Source organism: Poecilia reticulata, linkage group LG8 (genome assembly GCF_000633615.1).
Source record: "Poecilia reticulata strain Guanapo linkage group LG8, Guppy_female_1.0+MT, whole genome shotgun sequence".
NCBI lineage: Eukaryota > Metazoa > Chordata > Actinopteri > Cyprinodontiformes > Poeciliidae > Poecilia > Poecilia reticulata.
The window spans coordinates 23,656,404-23,677,011 of NC_024338.1; the positions used below are offsets into that span (position 1 = coordinate 23,656,404).

The 20,608-nt window shown below is 45.2% G+C and overlaps 1 protein-coding gene across 2 annotated transcripts; it reads right to left on the reverse strand.

Annotated features, from left to right (window-relative positions):
• Positions 1-6: 6 nt before the first annotated feature.
• On the reverse strand, positions 7-20,585 carry axin2 (axin 2 (conductin, axil)). 2 transcript variants are annotated; one of them, XM_008416765.2, is made up of 11 exons: positions 18,507-20,582; positions 16,693-17,622; positions 13,759-13,890; positions 10,052-10,154; positions 6,961-7,101; positions 6,349-6,866; positions 5,634-5,810; positions 5,341-5,553; positions 4,602-4,739; positions 3,923-4,081; positions 7-379 (listed from the first exon to the last, which is right to left on the reverse strand). In XM_008416765.2, exons 2-11 carry the CDS (start codon positions 17,496-17,498, stop codon positions 253-255), a joined length of 2,514 nt encoding a protein of 837 aa, XP_008414987.1. In that variant the 5' UTR covers positions 17,499-17,622; positions 18,507-20,582; the 3' UTR covers positions 7-252. The 2 variants fall into 2 exon arrangements, with proteins under 2 accessions (XP_008414987.1, XP_008414988.1); XM_008416766.2 differs by lacking the exon at positions 7-379 and having other exon boundaries at positions 3,997-4,081; positions 4,517-4,739; positions 18,507-20,585.
• Between the last annotated feature and the right edge of the window lie 23 nt (positions 20,586-20,608).

The following is a 20,608-nucleotide window of genomic DNA, read 5'->3' on the forward strand; positions in this document are numbered from 1 at the left end:
AGGTGGGCTCTCAAGTCTCACGGTAAACCCACCGGCCCGCGTCGCTGACGAGTGGTCGTTCTCCTCCAGTCTCTAGAAACTTCAGCAACACACAGTCCAGGTTCCTCCTCCATCCCAGCCGGGTCCTTTCAATCGTCCCGTAACATCCGTGTCTTCTTCTCTGGCCTTTCGCCAGCACTGCTTCCGTCACYGAACCTCCAGTCCCTTCAGTCTCAGCTTAGTGACGGGTCAGTAATCCCCAGTGGTTCCGAGTCAGTCCATCCGCTCCACCTTCCCCAGGATCTTCCCCTCGTACGTGGGCAGCAAGGAGCCGTCGTCCGACACTTCCTCGAACACGGCGCCGCACTCAAACTCGTCGCTGGCTTTTTTGAAGTAGTACCTGCAGGAGCAGAACAACACAGAGCTCAGCTATAGTTCATATTCTTCAACATCGAACGTCAATTTTTAAAACCATAATTTGATCTGGATCCGCCTCGACTCAAACGTAAAGTATCAAYTATGCTTGRGCCTCGTCAGGTTTCGACAACAAACTGCGATGTAAAGAGTTTTAAGGATGTTTTCACTGAGACTAAAGTTGCAACATGTTACATTTTCACCCGGTGCAGTTCGCTTTCACACTGCGCTGTGTCAAATGAACCAAAACCTGTGCACCCACCTCGCCTGTTGTGGCGCTACACCAAGAACCACTGAAGGAAACACCACAAAAACCTCTGAACAAGACAGCCGCAAAACTTCCTTCCTCCAAAAATCTAAACAGGAATGGAGTGACGTCAGATTGTAGGATTTCTCTTTTTCTCTTTGACAAAACACCATGAGTCATTTCTTCCTCCAGCGCGACACTTGAGCTTGCTTTGGTTACATTTACCCAGAATGCCTTGTGCTACAGTCCATTTCCCGTTTTTGGAGCGGTCTGCTTGTCATTCACATGCATTTTCAAACCGCACAACTCGCACAAGAAAGCGCAGATGTTGTCAAGCGCTTTTTTTTGTTTTTGGTCCGCAGCGTTCGACTGCGAATTCACACCTCAACCCTCCCCAAACAAACCAGAGTTCAAGCTGTAACTTATATACATATAAGTTTTTTTTTTTTTTTAAATGTTTGTTAAATCTGTCACCATGTTGTGACACTGTGCTCTGACAGATACTCAATGAGGAAAAAGTGGAGCTTCTTCCTGTGGTCCTATTGCTCAGTCAGAAACAACCAATCAGGAAACAGATTGGCGTTTAATGCAGATGTTTCTGTTCCTCCATCACACAGTATCATAAGTCTGTGGCTGCAACCAGACAAAATGAGAGTACGCTGTCCCCTCCTCCTCCTCCCGCCCGGTTTATTCCCACAGCGATAAAAAGAGTTTTAATAAAAGTGAACCAGGACGACATGTTGATGCCTCAGCTGGCAACTTTATGAATGCAAGTAAAAGAAAGAAAAAAAACACAAGCAGGGAGGAGCTTCTCTTCAGCCATGACTTCACCATAGCATAATGACGCAACCCCCCCCACCCCCCACCCCAAAAAAGAAAACACACACACACACCTCCAAAGCCCTTATTTAAGAGGAAGAGAGAACAGCAGGGGTGGGTTGGTTGGAGGGGTCTGGGAATCCACTCATTAACTATGTAATGGAAAAACAGCTCAATTTGCCCCATATGTGGGGGTCTCTGGAATGTACGCGAGGTTTAGGAACATGCGATGCGTACAGGAGAGCGGGAGCCCACGTGGTGCAATTAGCACGAGGGTGGTCGCTAATAAAAAAAACAACAAAAAAAATTATTATTTTTTGAAAAAGTAGCTCAGGAAGTCTTGAAGCAAACGATGAAGGAAGAGAGAAGAAGTGAAACCACGCCGACCATTATGGAGAAGTCAACGCCGATCCCTACTGCTCTTTAAATGCAAGAAGAAGTCTTCAAAAGAGCTGTGATGTTTTTTCGCTAAGAGAGACAGAATTTCCACTGGAACATGTTTTATGCACCCCCTAACCCCCACCCCTCCAGTTTGCTCTGACATCTGGCACCAATATCGTCTGGCAGGGCCAAGCAGTACTGTTCTTTGTTGAACCGCTGCCATGTTGAAATGACCCAACTCCACACATTCTCTGGCTGCTGTTAAAGCACCGCGCAGCTTGCCTTCCAAAAAATGAAGAAGAAGAAGAAAGAGGGGGCTAGAGGAAAAAAAAAAAAAAAGGTGGATGGTATGACACAGGAACTGAGACGGCGAGCCAAAGAGAAAAAGAAGACGCGCGAAAGAGCCGACAGATGTGAAGAGCCGRGAGTTTGTCACATCTGTTGATCCCGGCAAAAAAAGAGAAATTAACACYGTTCACATCTGGACAGGAAGAACTTTTTCTTTCCTCTCGGTTTCATACCTGTAATTACAAACAACGCCACGGCCGTGCATATCCTCAGCACCATTAACGGTCTAAACACTAAAATGTTTGATCTTTTTTTTTTCCTTTAATAGCCGCTGAATAAAAGCAATCAAAGTAAAAAAAAAATTTTTTTTAAATCTCTTTCTCTCTTTCTGAAAGCGCACGGTGAAGCGGTGGGCACTCGACGGGGCCTTGTGAAGCGAGCGGATCTGGCATTTAACTATCTGCCTCTCCAAAATATCCATAAAATGATTACAACATGTGTAAACACAGTGTGCATTCAACCCAGTACACACGTACACACGCACGTACACACGTACACACACACACATACGGGCAGCGGGAGGAGGGGAGAAAAAGGAAAAAGAAAGAGAGGCCCTGATAGCATCAGTGAAGAATTTGCACACTGGCCATTTGTGTGAGTCTTTGTTGGTTGAAATGAAAGAGGCTGAGGCTTCAAAGCCGTGTGTATTAAGTGTGCCTTAGCATGGAAATCAATACCAGATGGGACCCAAATCGCTGCAGTTCAAACTCTCCCACTAACCCCTGCGCCGCCCGCCCGCTTGTCTTTCCCTTTTCTGTTGCTCAAAAAGCCAGCCACACACAACACGACACACAAACACGGAAACAAAAACACAGACAGCAGGACTCATCACAGAAATATATTCAGATATTTAGAGGTTAGCTGCTTTATCCAACAGGGTGCAGCTTCCTGGAAAAACAGTTATTCCTCTGAACCTTTTCTCGCATTTTGACGTATTTAAACCACAAACCTCAGAGCTCTTTAATGCGCTTTTATGCAACAGGGCAACATACGAAATGCTAAGACCCGCCATCCCGGTACTGAGACATGGTGGCGGCAGCATTAAGCTATGGGGAAGCTTTTCTTCAGCCGGGATAGAGGAGGTCAGGAAGATRGAAGGAGGGAAAACTGGGGACAAAACTGTCCTATGTTATTTCTTGTCATGTTTTCTAACAGAGCGGTGCTAACGCACGTCGAGGTTGCTKCGAGGATCCTCAACACCACTTTTCTTTTGAATTTCACAAACTTCTCTCTGTTCTCAGCTTTATACAACCGTGAAGGYGACTTTTTCTGCTGGGACTAACAGCAGACCGTTGACTGCTGCCACCTAGTGACTGGAGGCTTGTTTAATACTCCTAAGGTCCTTCAGACACGTCACCCTGATATTTGWGGAGAACTGTGTAAGAGGCTCAAGTAAAAAATAAATAAATAAAAAAAGCAAACCCTTCCACCAGAACAAGAAGCTGAATTGGTGGTGGCAGCATCATGCTGTGGGAATTAATTGCTTCTAAGACCTAGAATAGTAGTTTAGATGAAAGTAACCTTTTAGACTGGCATAATCAAAGTTCAGACCTAAATTTAAATGAGAATCTGTGATGATAAGCGATATATTCCRGCAGTAAAACACACTGAAGGTCGTGGCTTTAACATGAAACTAATCTGAAAARGCTCAGAAGGTGTGAATACTTTTGCATTCAGGATTCCAACTCTTTAATTCTCAAACTCCGCCTTTGGTCTGTTGCATCTCCAGCTTACCTGTAGTTGCCCTTTTTACGGAGCTGCTCCTTGAAGTGACCCAGGGTGAGGCTGTGGCTCTTCATGGTGCGGCGGTACGGGATCTCCTCGCCGCAGAAGAAGTACGTCACCACCGTCTCCCCGCTGCACGCCGCGTGGCCGCCCAAGACCTTCTTACATCTGCYGGGACACAAAGACGGAGACGGAGAGCATGAGAGAGACGACACGGACACAGGTGGTACAGTAACACCACGACGAAACTCATCCAGACRCTGACTACGCAAGCCTGGAAATATGAGGGATGCCAGAGTGTGGGAGTCAGAGTCATGTGTGTGTGTGCGCGTGTGTGTTATCAATTCTCCTTCAGCTGGGTCCAAGGCTTTGTAGGCCAACTTCAGAGGAGCTCTTTACACCAGCTCACTGAAGGACGGCCAATAATAACAATACGAATAGATCTCCATGAAGAGGAAGAGCCAGTCCGGTGGCACCGTGGCAACAGCCTCCAGCACACACACATGACACTGATGCACACATTAAGACTGAAAATGAGTGTGTGTGTGTTGTTCCGTTTATGGTGCAGGTGTCAAGTAGGAAAAGTTAAAAGGGTTTATGTACGCTGGAAGTTGGATGTTAAAGCTCAAAGCAGGAGGAAGAGGAGGAGGAAGAGGAGCAGAGAGGAGGAGAGAGGGAGGCATCGTACTCTTCTAATTGGAGGAGACCCGGGCAGGTGGAGGTGAGGCCAGGGGGGCCGAGAGTGGCGGGACTGGGGAGGGCTGACCCCCCTGCATGGACTGTGACTTGGTGGGTCTTCTCTCGTTGAAGGTTGGCCAAAGAATGCCTGAAGAAAAAAGAAAGTTTATAATAAAAACAAGTGCCTTTTAAATTTTTATTTTTTAAATYGTTTGGTCTATATCATGAGAATCCAACACAGAAAAGCAGGTTTTCACCGCCTTTGCTCTATTATTCCTAAATCAAATCTCTGGGAATCAACTTRCTCTAAAGCCACCTCATTAACAGATARACCAAATCTCTCTCTCTCTTTCTTTCAAATTTGTAAACAACATTTGATCTAGATTCTAGTGCAAATATGTTACTGCACTTGAAATAAGACCAAACTAACTTATATGTGACTTTTCAGTAAGATACATGAGTTTGTGTTCAGTCAGTAATTCATTATTATTGATCAAAATGTGCTCGTTCCGCTGGATGATTATTTCACTTATATGGTGAGAAAACGTCTCGTTAAAAGTGAAATAATGTGCCAGTGGAACTAGGACCTTTTTTAATCACAAACAAAAACAAAAAATCTTGCTGAAAAGTTACTTGTACGTTAGCTTTGTCATATTTCAAGTGCAGTGAGATATTTAGAGTAGAAACTAGACCAAACATAGTCGGTAAGGTGTTTTTGAGGAGCAGAGCAGCTCCTCTGGGGTCCGCACCTCTGTTTGGGGGTCTTGGTGGAAACCTCCTCCAGTCTGCGACAGGCCTCCTCCAGCTGGGACAGGGTGTTGGGAGGGGGCAGGGGCGGCATAGCGGGGTCTTGGATGAAGGGCTGAGCCGGTTGGTGACTCCGCAGGTGGCCGCAGCTTCCTCCGCCGCCCCAGGTGTGCGTCTGCGTTGACGAGCCTCCGAATTTCTTGGCGCCCTGGTTACTGCGGGACAGAGAGRGAGGCGTTTACCGACCGAACAACGAAAAACGATGTGCTTTTTCAGACTCGCTGCGCTTGCTCACCTGTGAGACTTGTGTCGGCTCTGCCGTTTGCTCTCCATGATCCACTGGCGAACGTTCTCGGTGGGGTCGGTTGTGTCTGTGGGCAGCTGYGAGATCCCGCAGTCGTCCATGCAGCCGTCTGCGACCCCCTCCTCGGCCCCCGAGCGACACACGCGTCTCGATAGGGAGCTGGAGCGCCTGGGAGACGGAAACATTCCAGTCAGATCTCAGGCTAGCTACATTWCCAATGAACATAAAACTGCACAAATTGGAATTGCAAAAATCTATTTGCTTAATAGAAGCACGAGAATTTTGAAAAAAAACAAAAACAAACAAAAAAAAAAACATACGTTTTCGATAAAATGTTTTTCGGCTATGGAAATTTTGCAAAATCGCAATGGAAACACTGGTAGTAACATCCAGATCAACATCTGGATGTTACTACTGACGGAAAAGCCGAAGAAGACGACAGGAAGTGGCAGGACCATCATAGAAGAGAATGTTCTTTAATGATTTATCACTTGAACAAACTTATTCACATGTGATCTTAATAGAAACACTGCAATGACAAAACTGAGTGTTTTTGACATTAGTGGAATACCAAAGTTTTGCTCACATTTGTAATAGATTCACAGCTAAAGAAAATCTAATATAATCAGATTGCAACAGCGTTTCAAGGGAAAGATTTTAAGTAAGTAACAAGAAGGTTGAGAAGTTTTATCATGCTCAGACTCACCCCATGTTGCTCTCGGTGGAGACGGCGCCACACGWCTCCCTGCCCAGACTGCGGCTGCGTGGGTAAGCCTGGCAGGACTGACAGCGGCCGGCGGCAGAGCAGACGCCCTGCACCCGGAGGGCCGCCTCCCGTTCAATCTGCTCCTTGGACTTTGGACTGGCGTGGTGATGGATGTAGTGGTGGTGGATGTGCTTGGTGCTCTGCCTGCTCAACAGGGTCCTGCTGGAGCCCAGGCTCAGAGCGAAGGCCCCCGAGTCCGGACTCGACACAGGAGAAGTGGACGACCCGGCCCTGGGTTTGCCTCCGCAGGCGTACGGCCGGTTCTCCGGGGAGCTGGAGCGAGGCGAGTGCTGGACGACGGTGGGCGACTGGCAGCCAGGGGTCTTGAGGACCCGAGACAGGTGCTCATCCAGGATGGCCTGGGGGTCCTCGTCAGAGGAGCCCGACAGGAGGGCCAGAGGATGCGGGGAGAGCTGCGGAGCGCTAACAGAGATCTCTGAATCTTCTCTTTCCTCCTCCTGGGAGACAAAACAAGAAGAACATGAATTCACAAAAACACGAAAGCAAAAAAAAAAAAAAAAAGAAGAAAAGTTCAGAAAGAAGAAATCAAACCTCCTGAATCTGCTGCAGCCGCTCCTCCAGAGAGTTGAAGGTGTCCTGCTTCCTCTTCAAGTTCTCCAGGCGAGAGATCAGCTGGGCTGCGAACTGCGCCGGCTCCAGGGGGACCATCTCCTTCGGAGGACGGGTCGTACGCTTTAGGGGAAAGAAAGTGGATACATTAGCTTGTGTTTGATTCCCAATCAAGGTAACCTAACTCTACAGCTTCCACATCGTGAAGCAGATAACTGAAYACATCACCAATATCACCAATGCATTCTTTTGGTGTCAGATCACACCAAAGTAATCATATTGGCTGACAATGTTTTCATTTTTCATCATGGTTGTCATGGAAAATCTATTTGAATGTTTTTGGTGTCAAATCATAGCCTACATATTTTGAACCAYAGAAATCATCTCAATTTTGTTTATCTTGTGTTTCCGTTTCCTGGAGAAATATTTTTCAAAATGGCCACCAGGGTTACAAAGGTAAGAATACATTTGCACTAAAATCAGCAGCAGCTTTTGCCAGTGATGGCCACAGCTAACCAAAACATTAAATTCACTAACCACTAATTCGCTAAACAAGAATCGTAGCTCTGCTAATGCTAAACTTGTATACACATTAAAAAGTAGCAGAAGCTAACGCTAAATTATGCRCACTAAAAAAWAATTGCWAAAGCTTATGCTAAACCGCTAAACTCAAAAAAGCTTAGAGGAAGCTAATGCTAAGACACTGAACAYATTACAAAATTTGTAAAAGCTAACGCTAGCCATCAGTCTGCATCTCACAKTCTCATCTCCTTCCAGCTGACGACTGGAASGAGGAAGGAAGCTTGCAAACAGTTTTTCAGTTTTTATAACATTCATGGCACTAATTGGCTTAAAAGGCTCAAAAACGGCGGCCGTCTTGAAAAAATGGACAACATCCTGAAGTACAAGAGGCTAACYGTTTACATGAGAAACACAACCTGTAGGGTTGAGCATCCAAATCGTTATGCTTTAAATATTCTTACAGTAATATGCTGCACTAACAGTCGATTTAAACAACCAGCATTAATAACCAGCCTGCTAACTGGCACCCAAGGCTCGTTTTAGGGGGCGGTGAACCCCGGCCTCAGCTGGTTCCCTCTGTCATCATCAGCGGGCCTCCAAAGTCAGCTCACTTCAAAGACTTCCTCGTCAAATATCAAACACTCAGTAGGGGTGGTGGAAGGACGGATGGAGGGATAGATTGATGGGAAGCAGTGGCTTTACATCTAGGAATAAAAGCCGCGCATCAACAGGGGGTGAAAGAGAACTCCGGGGAGGATAGGATGAGGGATGAAAAAATAAAAAAAAGGAGTAATGGGAGAAGTTGGGATGCAGAGATGTGCGCTTTCAGGTTCAAATAAAAAAAAAAAAGACGGAAGAACTGAGAGGAAGAGATAAAGGTACTAAAACACGGGGTGGGAGATCAGAAAGGTTGAGGAAATTTATTCCCCCACCTCGTCACACACTGGGCACCTTTGAGCTACGGTGTTGTGACAGTGAGCGCCTGAACACATCTTAGAATATTTGCATTTTTTTCTTTCTGCATCGAGGCTTTCTTGATTGTTCCTCCGTGTTTTTATACTTTTCCTATCTCTTTGTAGTCGRAATAAACGGGGATGGGGGGCTTCAACGGGGATGGGGGGCTGACTGATGGTGCTGATGCATTATGGGAATGGCAACCATCTAAAAAAAATAAAGAGGAAGTCAGATGGGAAACAAAAACAAGAACAAAGGCAAGAAGAGCAGCCCCATCTAATCTGTGCAGCTTTTTTTAAAACCTCAAACTTCCTGCTTCTTTCTATTTTTTAWAGATCATAAGTTTATGGTCAAGTTTAGAGTACCTTAYAAAAGTATTCACACCCTTTGACCTTWATCACAACATAATGACCAGATTTAAATACATTTTTATTTAGGATTTATAACCTACAWCTAAACTGATGATAGGAAAACCATCTCAAAGGTGAAATGCAACTCTGGAGGAGAAGCGGCGATTCAGAGCTCAGGTGGGACAATCAGCTGACAGACACTCCACAATGATGGGCAGCTAATGCAGAAAGGAAACCGTAAGAAGAAATTTGGAGCCAACTGAAGTAACAAAACCTACAAAACACTTCTGACTGTCCATTTTCCAGCTGGACAAGGACTCCAAGAGATACAATGGAAGGGGATCCCATAATTCAACGCTACTTTGTGTTGGTCTATCACGTYAAATCCAAATAAAACACTTTGCAAGTTTGCATTTTTAAAGTGACAAAGTTTCAGGAATACTTCTGCAAGGTATTGCTTTTATCAAGTTTGGTTAAACCCGCTCCCCTCCAGCCTCATATTCTTCTGTCTTCCCAAAAACCTTAAGCTAGCATCTCCCCCCTGACCTGCTGAGAGCTCACATGACGTGCTCAGACTCTTCCCTCAGATCCTTCACTTTTGTGTGAGATGGGGGGGTGTGTGTGTGTGGGGGGGGGGTGAGGTTTAGGCCTGTGTGTGCTTGGATRGGGAAGGAAAGGGGGAAGGAAAAGGGGGCCATCTCAGTTGGAAGTTGTCACTTCCCCGTGCGTTTGCTTCATTCATCTGCAGATCAAAGCGCCGCGTTCGTGCGCGTCACTGCGAGAATACTTGTGTTTTTGTTGGGGAACCGGGCTGATTCCAGGGCCCCCGGGATAAGGCGGCAGAGATCTTCCTCATCTCTTCCTTATTCTCCATATTTACAGCATCGGCGGGGAAGAAGAAGAAGTAGAAGAAGAAAAAAAGCGAGCGCTGGGGCGATAAACAGCTTAGAGACCTCCTTCCTTCCCCCTACAGACTTCAAGGTACCCTAATGGGGGGTGTAGGTGACACCAAAGGTAGGCAGGGGGCTTGTGTTTGGATGTGTGTGTGWGAGTGGGAGGCAGGGTCTTTGACGCCACTTCTTCAGATCTTTGCTGGTGTTGTTGAATCGAGAATGCCAAATACAGTTTGCACAGCACTATTCATAGAAGCGAGAGAGATCCGGAACGGAGGGTGGTATGGAAATTACACTGTGGGACCCGGGCTCAAAAAGACTTCAGAGTGTGTGTGTATGTGCTTGTGTACTTACAGGGAAAGCAGGCAGAGAGACTTGGCTGTTCATCCTCATGTTTCGTTGCATCTCCCTCTGTAGCTGCTTCTTGGAGCCCAGTTTATATGGAGGGATGCCATCTCTGAGGGGGTGGGGAGGGAGGAGACATCACAAAGGTCAATTACCCAATCAGATACATCATTAAAGACCGCTTGTTAGCCAAAAGGACGGATCAAACAAACTTCAAGGGAAAAAAAAAATCTAATTTATTAATTCCTCTTTCAGGCTTAATCCGAGGTTAACCGAGTCAGTGTTCTGGTCTGTATGTGTGTGTGTGTGCGCGCGCGCGTTTGTTGGAGGCGTGTGGCCTTCATCTTCAAACTGAGACAGTTCCGGGGACGTTTTATTTGCCCCAGAAATGACACTCATCRTCCCCCAAGCATTTTTCAAGACCAAACTCCATCCTTTTCCAGACTCAAATGAATAGGAATCACCCGTCYATTTTTAAGCTATAAACATGAATAGATGTGTTCACCATGCTTTTACTGCAGTTATTTCTTTACGCCAGAAGAGTCAGACACAAGAAGGAGTGAAACAGAAAGAAAGAGCAATCAAAGGAAAGAAACAACAAAAAGAAAGAAGTGGATGGATGGATCCACGTTCTTGGACGATGAGACAGGGAATGAAGTCTGAAGTTACGTTCAATTCAATACGTTTCCATTTTCTTTTTCCATGTTTATCTAGTCTGTAGAGTGGCATTGTGTTCTGACACTTTGTAAATGTTTCTTCCCCAGCAACTGAAGCAAAGTCAAGGTTACAGCTGCTTTTCCCGACTCCTTACACCTTTCTACAGAGTTAGCAGACGCAGGTTGAATCTGAATCTCTGCTTGGTACAGAGCTGACTTTAGCTCAGTACCTTTACGCCCGTGTTAAACAGCGGCTCCCCAACCAATCTGAGTAGCACTTTTCTACTCTTGCTTTAAAACACCACAGTCCTGCGCATGAGCAAAAGCCCTCCTCTTCCCCCCTCCACCCCAACCCGTCTCCAAACACACTCCCAATCTTCATTTGGCAAGCTTTGCCGCAGCCAGCCTCTGATCTCGGCACATCAAAAGGCTGGTTTGTAAGATAAGGTAATGTTTGAAGTCTGCGCAGCTGCATTCCCCAGCGTCCAAGCAAATCCATAAATAAGATATAAGCAAAAAAAAAAAAAAAATCCCTCCCTCCTTCTCGCTCTATCACCGCGCACTTTCTCTTCCCAACCGAGCGCCTCCTCCCCCGTTGCCATTTTTCCTCATTTTCTATTTTTCCCCGCTGCCTTTATCTGTAAATGCGATTCAAATGTTTATGGGTCTTTATAGCTGTGACCTACTGAGAGGCAGATATTGTGATCAAGGCCAGAGTGGGCAGGAAATGAGGCGGGGAAGTTGGTGTCCCTGCGGCTCGGCCTTTCAAACTGTGCTGGGCAAAGTACAGCAGAGCAGGACCGTATGTCCCTCTGACTGCTGTAAAAAAAAAAAAAAAAAAAAAAAAAAAAGGCTTTACAGCTGCCGCCTTTTTGCCCCAGCCAAGCTCAGGGTTTGAACTGAATATCAGCGCTTTCAGCTCATCAATATCTTTAGCTTGGTCATGGTTGATCTGAACATTTCACCAGCATCATCCTGGCAGATATGAACTAAGGCTGAAMGCTGGACAAAGATTCTTCGACTTTCTGTCCCAAACAAAGACGAGCGCCTCGTCAGGTGAAGGTCACGTGTTTGCGCTGCGTGAACGAGGTCCACAGCACGTAGCTGGATGAGTTGATACGACGTGTGGACATCCGCGTTCATGAATGACTACCGATTAGTCACTTTTTTGATCAGAGAACCCAAAGAAGGCTGATGATTAACGAGGCTGGAAATAGAGCTGGGCATTTATTGCATCGTTTGTCGTTTATCGTGATAAATTCCTCATCATGATAAGAATTTTGATTTATTGTTGTCATCATGGATTCCAATTAAGGAAGGTGTTTAAAAACCATCAAAAACTTCCAAATTGTCTAGATTGTTAGCTTTTGTATTTTCTCCACATATATATTGCAAATATGAAAATATGATTAAATGCTGTTAATGTGAGCACTTTAGTGATATAAATCACACATTTTTTATGCAACTCATATCCTACAAAAGCTTATTAGAAGCTCCACAAACACTCAAGAGCAGTGTTCGTGGCGCTATGATAGGTGTGCCTTCAGCTGCTTAAAAAAAAGTAGCAACAAATAAGTTCTTATCAGCCATTATCACAATAGTATCACAAAATATTGTGATAAAACTTGAAGTCCACAYCGATTCAGATCTTTGAACATACATTAGAAATTGGCTGGTGAACAGAATCTGTTTCAGCTTGAAAACACTCTACGGTGAGAACGTAAGTGAGGGAAGAAGACTTATTGTTAGCTATTTTTAGTATCTGTGAGGTGTTTCAAAATGAAAGCAGAGAAAAGCACAGAGATGACTGTAGCTGTTTAAAAGGAAGCTATATTTCCTACAGAGGGAGAGAATAAAACAGGATAAGAACAGGAAGGCCATCGRAGTCTATCAAATTCGGTCTGGTACAAGCTGGATTTCGAAATGTTTGCGATCTCAACGTCTCTGGGACAACCTGCTACATCATGCTAACAGCACTAATCGCYAACATGAGATGCTGTCTTTTAATACAGCAGCTCTTGAAGATGAATCTATCTTTTCAAATCTGTTTTGAACCTTTACAAATACTGGTGATYGAAAAGCTAACAGACCTGTGACCCGAGTCATTTCTACACTGAAACAGCAGAGAAGCGTCAATAACTTTTAAGCTCCGATAAACATTTGAGGATATTTTGGAAAACATCAAACATAAGAAAACAAAAAACACAAGATTTTAGCAGGAAATACAGTAAAATTACTCAGAATATATATTTATATAARGCAATAGAATGAAGATATTTCTGAAATGCTTTACTATCAGCAGGTGCTAAAAACTTGAGATTTAGTAATGTTTTAGGACCTTGCTGTAAATGGACTCTAATAACCGACCGATGGCTGTTTGTCAGAGATGTTCTTTGCACTATTGGTGAATTTGGGATCCAGAACAACTCGATGAGGATCATTACCGACCCAAATTAACTCCTGTGTTTTATCAGGTGTTTCCCTACAACTAAATCTTCCAGTTTGGTTCTCAGCAGGTTGCTTGACCAGGKTTTCTGCAGAGTTCAAACTCAAATTGAAGTCCTCTTAAAACCTTTRTAAGACCATTGTGAATGAAATTACCCCCTTKTARTAGTCCCAAGCTTTTTAGCACAAAATKGACATTATGGGTTGGCAAAAGATGTGAGCCAGTGGCAAAGACCAACCATRTCTGTCCAATTAGCTAGCTAGCTAGCAGGGCAATATTAGCAGCTAGTTAGCGGTAGCCTAAACAGCCTCARGTCACAAAGCAGAATGAAGACTCAAAAGTTTGCTTTACAGAAAAGTTCTGCGAGAAAGTAAAAAAACTATATAKWTCAAATAGCCCTGAGAAAAATTTAAGACYTRTGATTAGCTTACTTAACGCCAACCTATGCTTTTTTCATGAATTTAATGCATTATAAGGCCTTAATTTTAGACACAATAATTTRAAAGTTTTTATGGATGMGCAGACATCCTGTTGACATGCGAGTCATTTGATGTGTTCTGGATACACACACRYGTGTGTGTGTATGTACGCATGTCTGATTAACATCCACTTACACACTGCCGTCAGTCACAGACATGGCGTCGTCAGTCAAGGCGTCGCTGGAAACCTCGCTGTCGTTGGTGCTGCTGACAGGGGCGAAGGCGCCTGCATGGCAGGGGTTGATCTGCTCGCCTCTCTTGTAGGATCTGGGCAACAACAGATGAATATTAATACCACTCCAACAGGCTGGCTGAGGTTCTTAAATCAAGACAGGTTGAGGCTTTTTTCTTTTGTAGGAGAGCTGAAATAAACCCGTGGATATAAGAGCGGCAAACATGMCGAACAGATGTGACAGGCCGGTGTGGGGCCTGGCAAACTTTGTGGGAAAACTTCTTAAATGTCCCACAGTTTCTCTTTCCACTCCGCTCATCCACCCTCACTCTTTTCCCCAGCGTGCATGCCCCGCTGTGTTTGCATTCTTGCCATGGTACAGGAGGAGGAAAGCGGGGCAGAGGTGGGGGGGGTAGCACAAAAAGTTTCGGCTGGAAGCATGGGAGTGTGTCACAGAAGGAAAGAAAGGGGAGAAAAGGGAAGAAGGGGAGGGTCTCGGTGCAGAGGGAGAGAGACCCAGCATGACTAAAGCCGCAGCCCCCCCGCTCACCTCTCTCCAGCTCCAGACTGACCTTCAGAGGGGCTCGCAAAGAGTCAGGTATTTAGCACAGCTGGCCCGGCATTCTTCCCTCCCTGCCTCTCTTTCACCCCYTCATTTATCCTTTCTCCTCCCTCCCTTTCATGAGCTGCAACCGTCCTCCCTCTCTCCGTCTCCCTCCCTCCCTCCATCCTTCCTTTCCGCTCCAAAAGCACGCCTTGTAGTCCCCGTCCCTCGGTTTTCAAAAGGAAGAAAAGATAAAAGTAAAGAAGGCCGAGGGAGTGGAGGAGGAGGGGGTGAACGGCAGCAAAGGAGGGAATCTGAGGAGAACTGACACAAACAAGAAGGGGGGGAGCAAAGAGTGACGGAGGGGAGGAGGAGATCTTGATTCTGTACTGTAGCTGCTGCCATTAAGGGTTTGTTTTCGCTTTTAAGAGAACTTGAGTCGGAAGAGACGAGGAGGAAAAGGGCGGCGCAGGTTCTGGCTCCATTCGCTGGTTAAGGCGCAGCCCAGGTACTGAAATCAAGCTACACAAAGGTTCTCCCAGCTGTGGGGAGCTTAAACTGATGCTGAGCACTGCTGGTTAGCTGACTGAAACATAGCAGCTACACTTTTTTGTTTGTTTAGCGCAGGGGTAACCAACTCCAGTCCTCAAGGGCTACCATCCTGCAACTTTTAGATTCACCTCTGCTCCAAAATGTCTGAATTTCCTCACCAGCATTCATTCCTCTCTGCAATAGGCTGGACATGAGCAGTTTATTTGATCCAGGTGTGTTTGAGCAGAGACRCATCTAAAAGTTGCAACTGGAGTTGGTGACCCCTGGTTTAGCGAGTCAAATTTGACCTTTAGCAGCTAGCTTGTCTATTTAAGCACTCAATGTGAGACTTGCATTAGCCTATAAACAACAGAATACGTTACCAATATTGTCATAAATTTAAATTGATTATAATTATGTAGCGTTTCCACCTGTCGCTGCACACWCTGTAAGCCATTGCAGCTTCATTTTGCTCTTAAGACAAATTCAGCAGTTTGGAAATCTTTCTGGTCACAAATCAAATGATAGTCATGATGTCGAAACTTAAAGGAGTACAGTTTGTCCTTGTTATTAAAGGGATGCTGTTGTAAAACTACAGTTTGAATGAGATGAGTGATTTATCTGTTAGGCAGCAGACTGCAGGCTAGCCACATTCCCGCTCTGCTTGTCTGCAACAGATTTCGCCAGATGTAAAAAAACAAACAAAAGATGCTAGCTTCCTTTAAGACACACATTGTTTTAGTAGCTGAGAGGCTAAAGCTCATAGGGAGTGGTAGAGACAATATGTGGTAAGCAGAACGGAAACTGTCTGGAAAATGATAGTTAATTATGTTATTACACTTAATAGCAATGGTATGAAACCTGAATACTTTCCTGAAGCGGCACAGCCTTAATCAAAATAAGAACTAGAAAAAACAATCATAACTATAACAACAAATATTAGAAATACTTTCAAGTCTGACCTGCTGATTACAATTTTATACGGTCTGTAGCACATGAAAAGAAACTTTGACTCAGCTAAAGTGAATCAAAGATGGTCACTGTAGCTATAGACTGATGATGGTGGAACGTCTGAGTTTCGATGCATCAATGGATAAGAAGAACAATATTTTGARATTTCACCAATTCCCAATCAGAGCAAAGTAATGAGAACCTTGTTGAATCTCATCTCAAGACGATTGTTTGGTGGAATAGTTTTCATTTTCTGCTTGAAATAATAGCAATTAGATCGACTCATTAAGTTTCCGTGTCACTGGTATTGGTGAAACAATAACTTAATTCAGTAACAGACTAATACGAGTCCCAGCATTTGAACCAGGATATTGGAAATACTTGCAAACACCCTGCAGTTTTCTTTTTCCTCCCCGCCCCTAACTTAAAACAAACAGGAGGATGGAGCAAAGAAAACACATAAATGAAACTACCCTCACATCAAAGTGACATCTGAAGAGCCGCCGTAGATTTTTATCTCCGCCTGAAGGCTTTTGACAGAGGTGGTACAAGAGGAGACATAGCACAGCAATGTCATCATCTATTATTTGCTGGCTGGGGCCAGAGCCAGCCCCTGCTCTGTGAACTTTTCCTCTGGAAGACGATCCGTCACTCTGCGGAACCATTTCAAAGCTCCGGAAATCCAGGCGAGCGCCAGCAGAGGGCTGCTGCTGCTGGAGACTTTGGGAGAGGGGGAAGAAGGGCCAGAGAGTTTTCTGCAAACTTAGGAGGAGGGGAAAAGCTGTGTTGTACCTCTCTTAGAGTAAACCTTTGCTCTAGAGTGTGAAAACAGGGTGCAAAAGAAGGGGAAAAAAGGGTGCAGCAGACATACCTGTACCCCTTCTCCATCATCTCCACTGCTCTCTGCGTAATGGGGACCCTTTGCCCCTTCAGTCCCAGCAGGGCTTTGGCTCTGAAGTCACAGCTCCACTCTTCTTCCTCGTTGAGCGTGGGCAGGTATCCACATACAACTTTCAGGCTGCCCAAAGACGTGCTGACGTGGCTCGGGTTCTCCCCCCCGGTCCGAACATACTCTAGGTAAATGTCAGAGGTCAGGAACATCTGGTAGGCGTTCTCCTCCATGTCGGTCTGGATCTCCGTCTGCGCCTGGTCGAACATGGCAGAGTCGATGTGCTGCCTCTTGATGTTATCCCGAATGAAGGTTTTGGTGGGCGGCTTCARCTGCTTGGCCACCACGCTGTTGTTCTCGATGTAGCGCTTGTAGATCGCCTTGGCGACCCGCTGCGTTTTGGTGTCCTTCAGGTCCATCTGCCGGAAGCCGTTGCAGGCGAACCAGAAGTCCAAGGCGTCCGCGCTCTTCTCCCGCTCCAGGAACGTCCGGAACAGAACGGCGCCGTCCTGGTCTCCGAGCAGGGAGTGCAGGGACTTCGTCCAGCGGGACAGCGGCGAGTCCGGCGAGGCGCTGCCCTCCGGCTCTCCGAGACCATCCTCGTTCCTCCGCGCCGAGGAGCCCGGAGAGCCGGCGAGCAGAGCGGATTTGGGGGCTTCGAGGGGTTTCATCACTGCGGCTTTGCTGGGGTAGCGGGGCGCATCGCCCTCCTCCCCTGGCACCGGGGGTCGAGGGGCATCTTCGCGGAAACTACTACTGGCGATATGGTCCATAAGCGGCCGGCTCATGTCTCTGAAAGCAGCAGGAGATAGAGCAAGAGAGAGCGCTGATCGCCTCCTCTGAGCTCCTACTGTAATCTCCTCACTCTCTGGTGTCAGCGGGGGGGCTTCTCTCAGGCTGCCCGTCTTCTCTCTGAAACACAARGTATTGATCTAATCACAACCAGATCCGCCCCGACTTCAAAGAGACAGAGGAACGCAGTCAGAGCCTTTGCTGGATTTTACAGGAGAGGAAAAAGAAAAAAAAAGAAAGAAAAAAGAAGAGGGAAAAAACCCCGCTGCAGCAGCAGCATTACATAAAGCGGAGTTTCTCTCATCTAACCCAAAAGCAATGGGATTTCCACAGAAAAAGAAACAAGGAATCGAGTGATTTAAAGAATGCGCTGGATTCACTTCAACGAGACCTTCAAATGGACAAGCGCTTGCCTTGCCTGTCACTTTCTAGTTTCTCATTCCCAGGACTCTCCCCATCTCATCTGGGGCGACTAAAATGAAGCCTCCCTCTCTCCAGTACCTGTAGGACATCGATCAACCCAAAGAGATGAGAAAACGTGACCAAAATAGTGAACTGTGAGTTCAACTTCCCCTGGCTTTAGGGCGAAAACACTCAAATATAACTTACACCTGAGATTYCTGACCACTCTGGGGTAAATCATTTGAGTTACTTTAATCTCAACATAAAAAAAAACACCCTTTCAGTTTCTCTAATGGCGAAAAACACAGCAAAAGTCCCAAGAACATCAAAGTCTCTGATCTTGTGGGGGGGAGAGAGAGGAATTGCTCAACAAGACTCGGGTCGGCTACTTCTTAAGAAAATTTCTCACGAATATTTAAGTCTTAAACCAAGCCTTTTCGAAAATAGAGGAAAGCGAGCGGCACAGACGCGAACCTGTGCGTCTTTTGAGTGTGTAAACTGGGGGAAAGTGGCCAATTTCCCCCTGAACGTTACTTCAAAGGCACATCAAAGGGAACTCCAATGGGGGCGAGTTTGAGGAGGCACCCAGTCCTCCAACTTACCATCGATCCACGAGTTCGCTTCCCCCTCAAATTAAACTCCATAAAAAGCGCTTATAATCCACATTGCTGGCGTCCAAACACGGTTAGGAGCATAGAAGTGCAGTAAAAAAGGGAAAAAAAAATACATATGTTTTTCTCTATTCCCTCTTTCTTCCTTTCCTCCTCCCTGGTGCTTTCAGGCTGCCATGCCGCACCGTAGGTCTCTCCTGTAGGCGACTCCAACACCAACTGAACCGAGAGGCTGGAGCAGCGCACTTCAAAGTGAGGAACCGACTGCCTGGTCCTGGCAGCTGCATAAAAAACAATCGCAGCTTTCTTCCTCCGGAATAAAAAAAGCAAAAGCAAACATCCAACACTCTTAGGTATATCTCACTCATGCGATGTGAGGGACACTTTAAAGATGGTTCGGGTTATTTAGCGAGGCGTAAACTCTTTTTACAATATCTTCCCAGATCGCGAAGTTGCAGCTCCAGCAGAGGACCTTATCAAAGACAAGCAATCTTGAGCCAACTCCCTGAGGGCTTGGAGCGTCAGAAGTAACTGATCTGCCGCCCCAACAGCATTGTCGTTACAATCCCTCTATTGCCACATATACTTTAAAGACACTGAGTTTGTTTCTTCAGAAACACTCACAGATTTCGTGAAATTCAGATAAACCCCACGAACAGTCGTGGAGGTGAGTATTAATACCGAGGTCAGTGTTCCTGAACAGCCAAGTTATGTCTTCTTTATTCATTTCGGGTGTGTAATGGAAAAATTAGCAGTCCAAGATGAAATAAAAYAAAAATACATTTTAATCTGCTTGCGACATTCTCTTGACAAGACAGAATCACAGGAGCGTCCTTGTAGCGAGAATAAAAGAWCTACTCATGTTTTKAAATGTTCTCTGTAATCAAGTTGAAAAACGTCGTGATAATAATAAATGACATGATCACTTTGCATCTCATTCATTATCCAGGTTWTTGAGCAGCATGCTGAATAACCATAAGAGCAAGAGCGGTTATTACTCCACAGCTCCCACCAGTGGCAACATGCAGACACGGCAGATGAAACATCTGCTCAGCAAAGGAAAAGTTTTCAGATGGCAAGCTGTTTTGGCATTTATCCAATTCCTCTGTAAAGTGAAAGTTTCTTAAAGTAATATTTTTTTGTGCAACACTAGTTGAACAGACACCAACTCGAGATGTTTTTGTCAAGTAACATCTCTGGAAAGTTTTCAAAATAGACACAGTACTGTTTTTGCTTTTTTCCAATCATATTTAAATGCTTAGACCACCAAACAAATTGTCGTATGGAACAAGTATAACTGGAGTAAATACAAAATGCAATTCGGAAATGATTATTTAACTGATTAAGATAAAAACATTTTCCAAATCAACCTGGTCCTAAGTGAAAAAAGTAATTATCCCCTCTTGCCAAATTAKGAATTACTCACATTTTTGGAATGTGAAGTAAAATTTCCACTAGACACATGCAGTCCTGATCAATGCCTGAACCCCAGAATCAATGCATTTACTCAACAGAAGATGTCTGACAACATGAAGTAGGGTAGAAACTCTCAAAAAGCAACAAATCTTTCCTCAAGCAAATGAAACTCAAAAACACGTGAAATAAAGTTCACCACATCATATMAGAGTTACAAAGCCATTTCTAAGGCAAAAAAAACCTTGGAACAGACAGCCAGCATTCACAACTGAAGATGTCATGAAACAATGGTGAGCCTTTCCAGGAGGTCAAAGTTACTCCAACGACTAATCCAGTAGTTCACAAAATACCCATTTAAAAATGAGACTGAACCAAAATGGCATCCATGGAAGAGTTACAAATTGAAAACCACTTGACAGTCTCACATTTATCAAAAAGCATCTGGTTGGTCACCAAACAGCTGAGATAATATTCAGTGGACTGATGAGATGAAACAGAAACCTTCTGGCAGGTGAGCATCGAGTTCCAGAAAAATAATATAAATCCRACGTYCAAACACGATGGTGGTAACGTGATGATCTGAGGTTGTTTTGCTACTTCATGCCCAACAACAAAACTCTGAATTTCTTGTGAAAGCAAAATTACGGTTTTGGAATGATCTAGTCAAAGCCTGGACT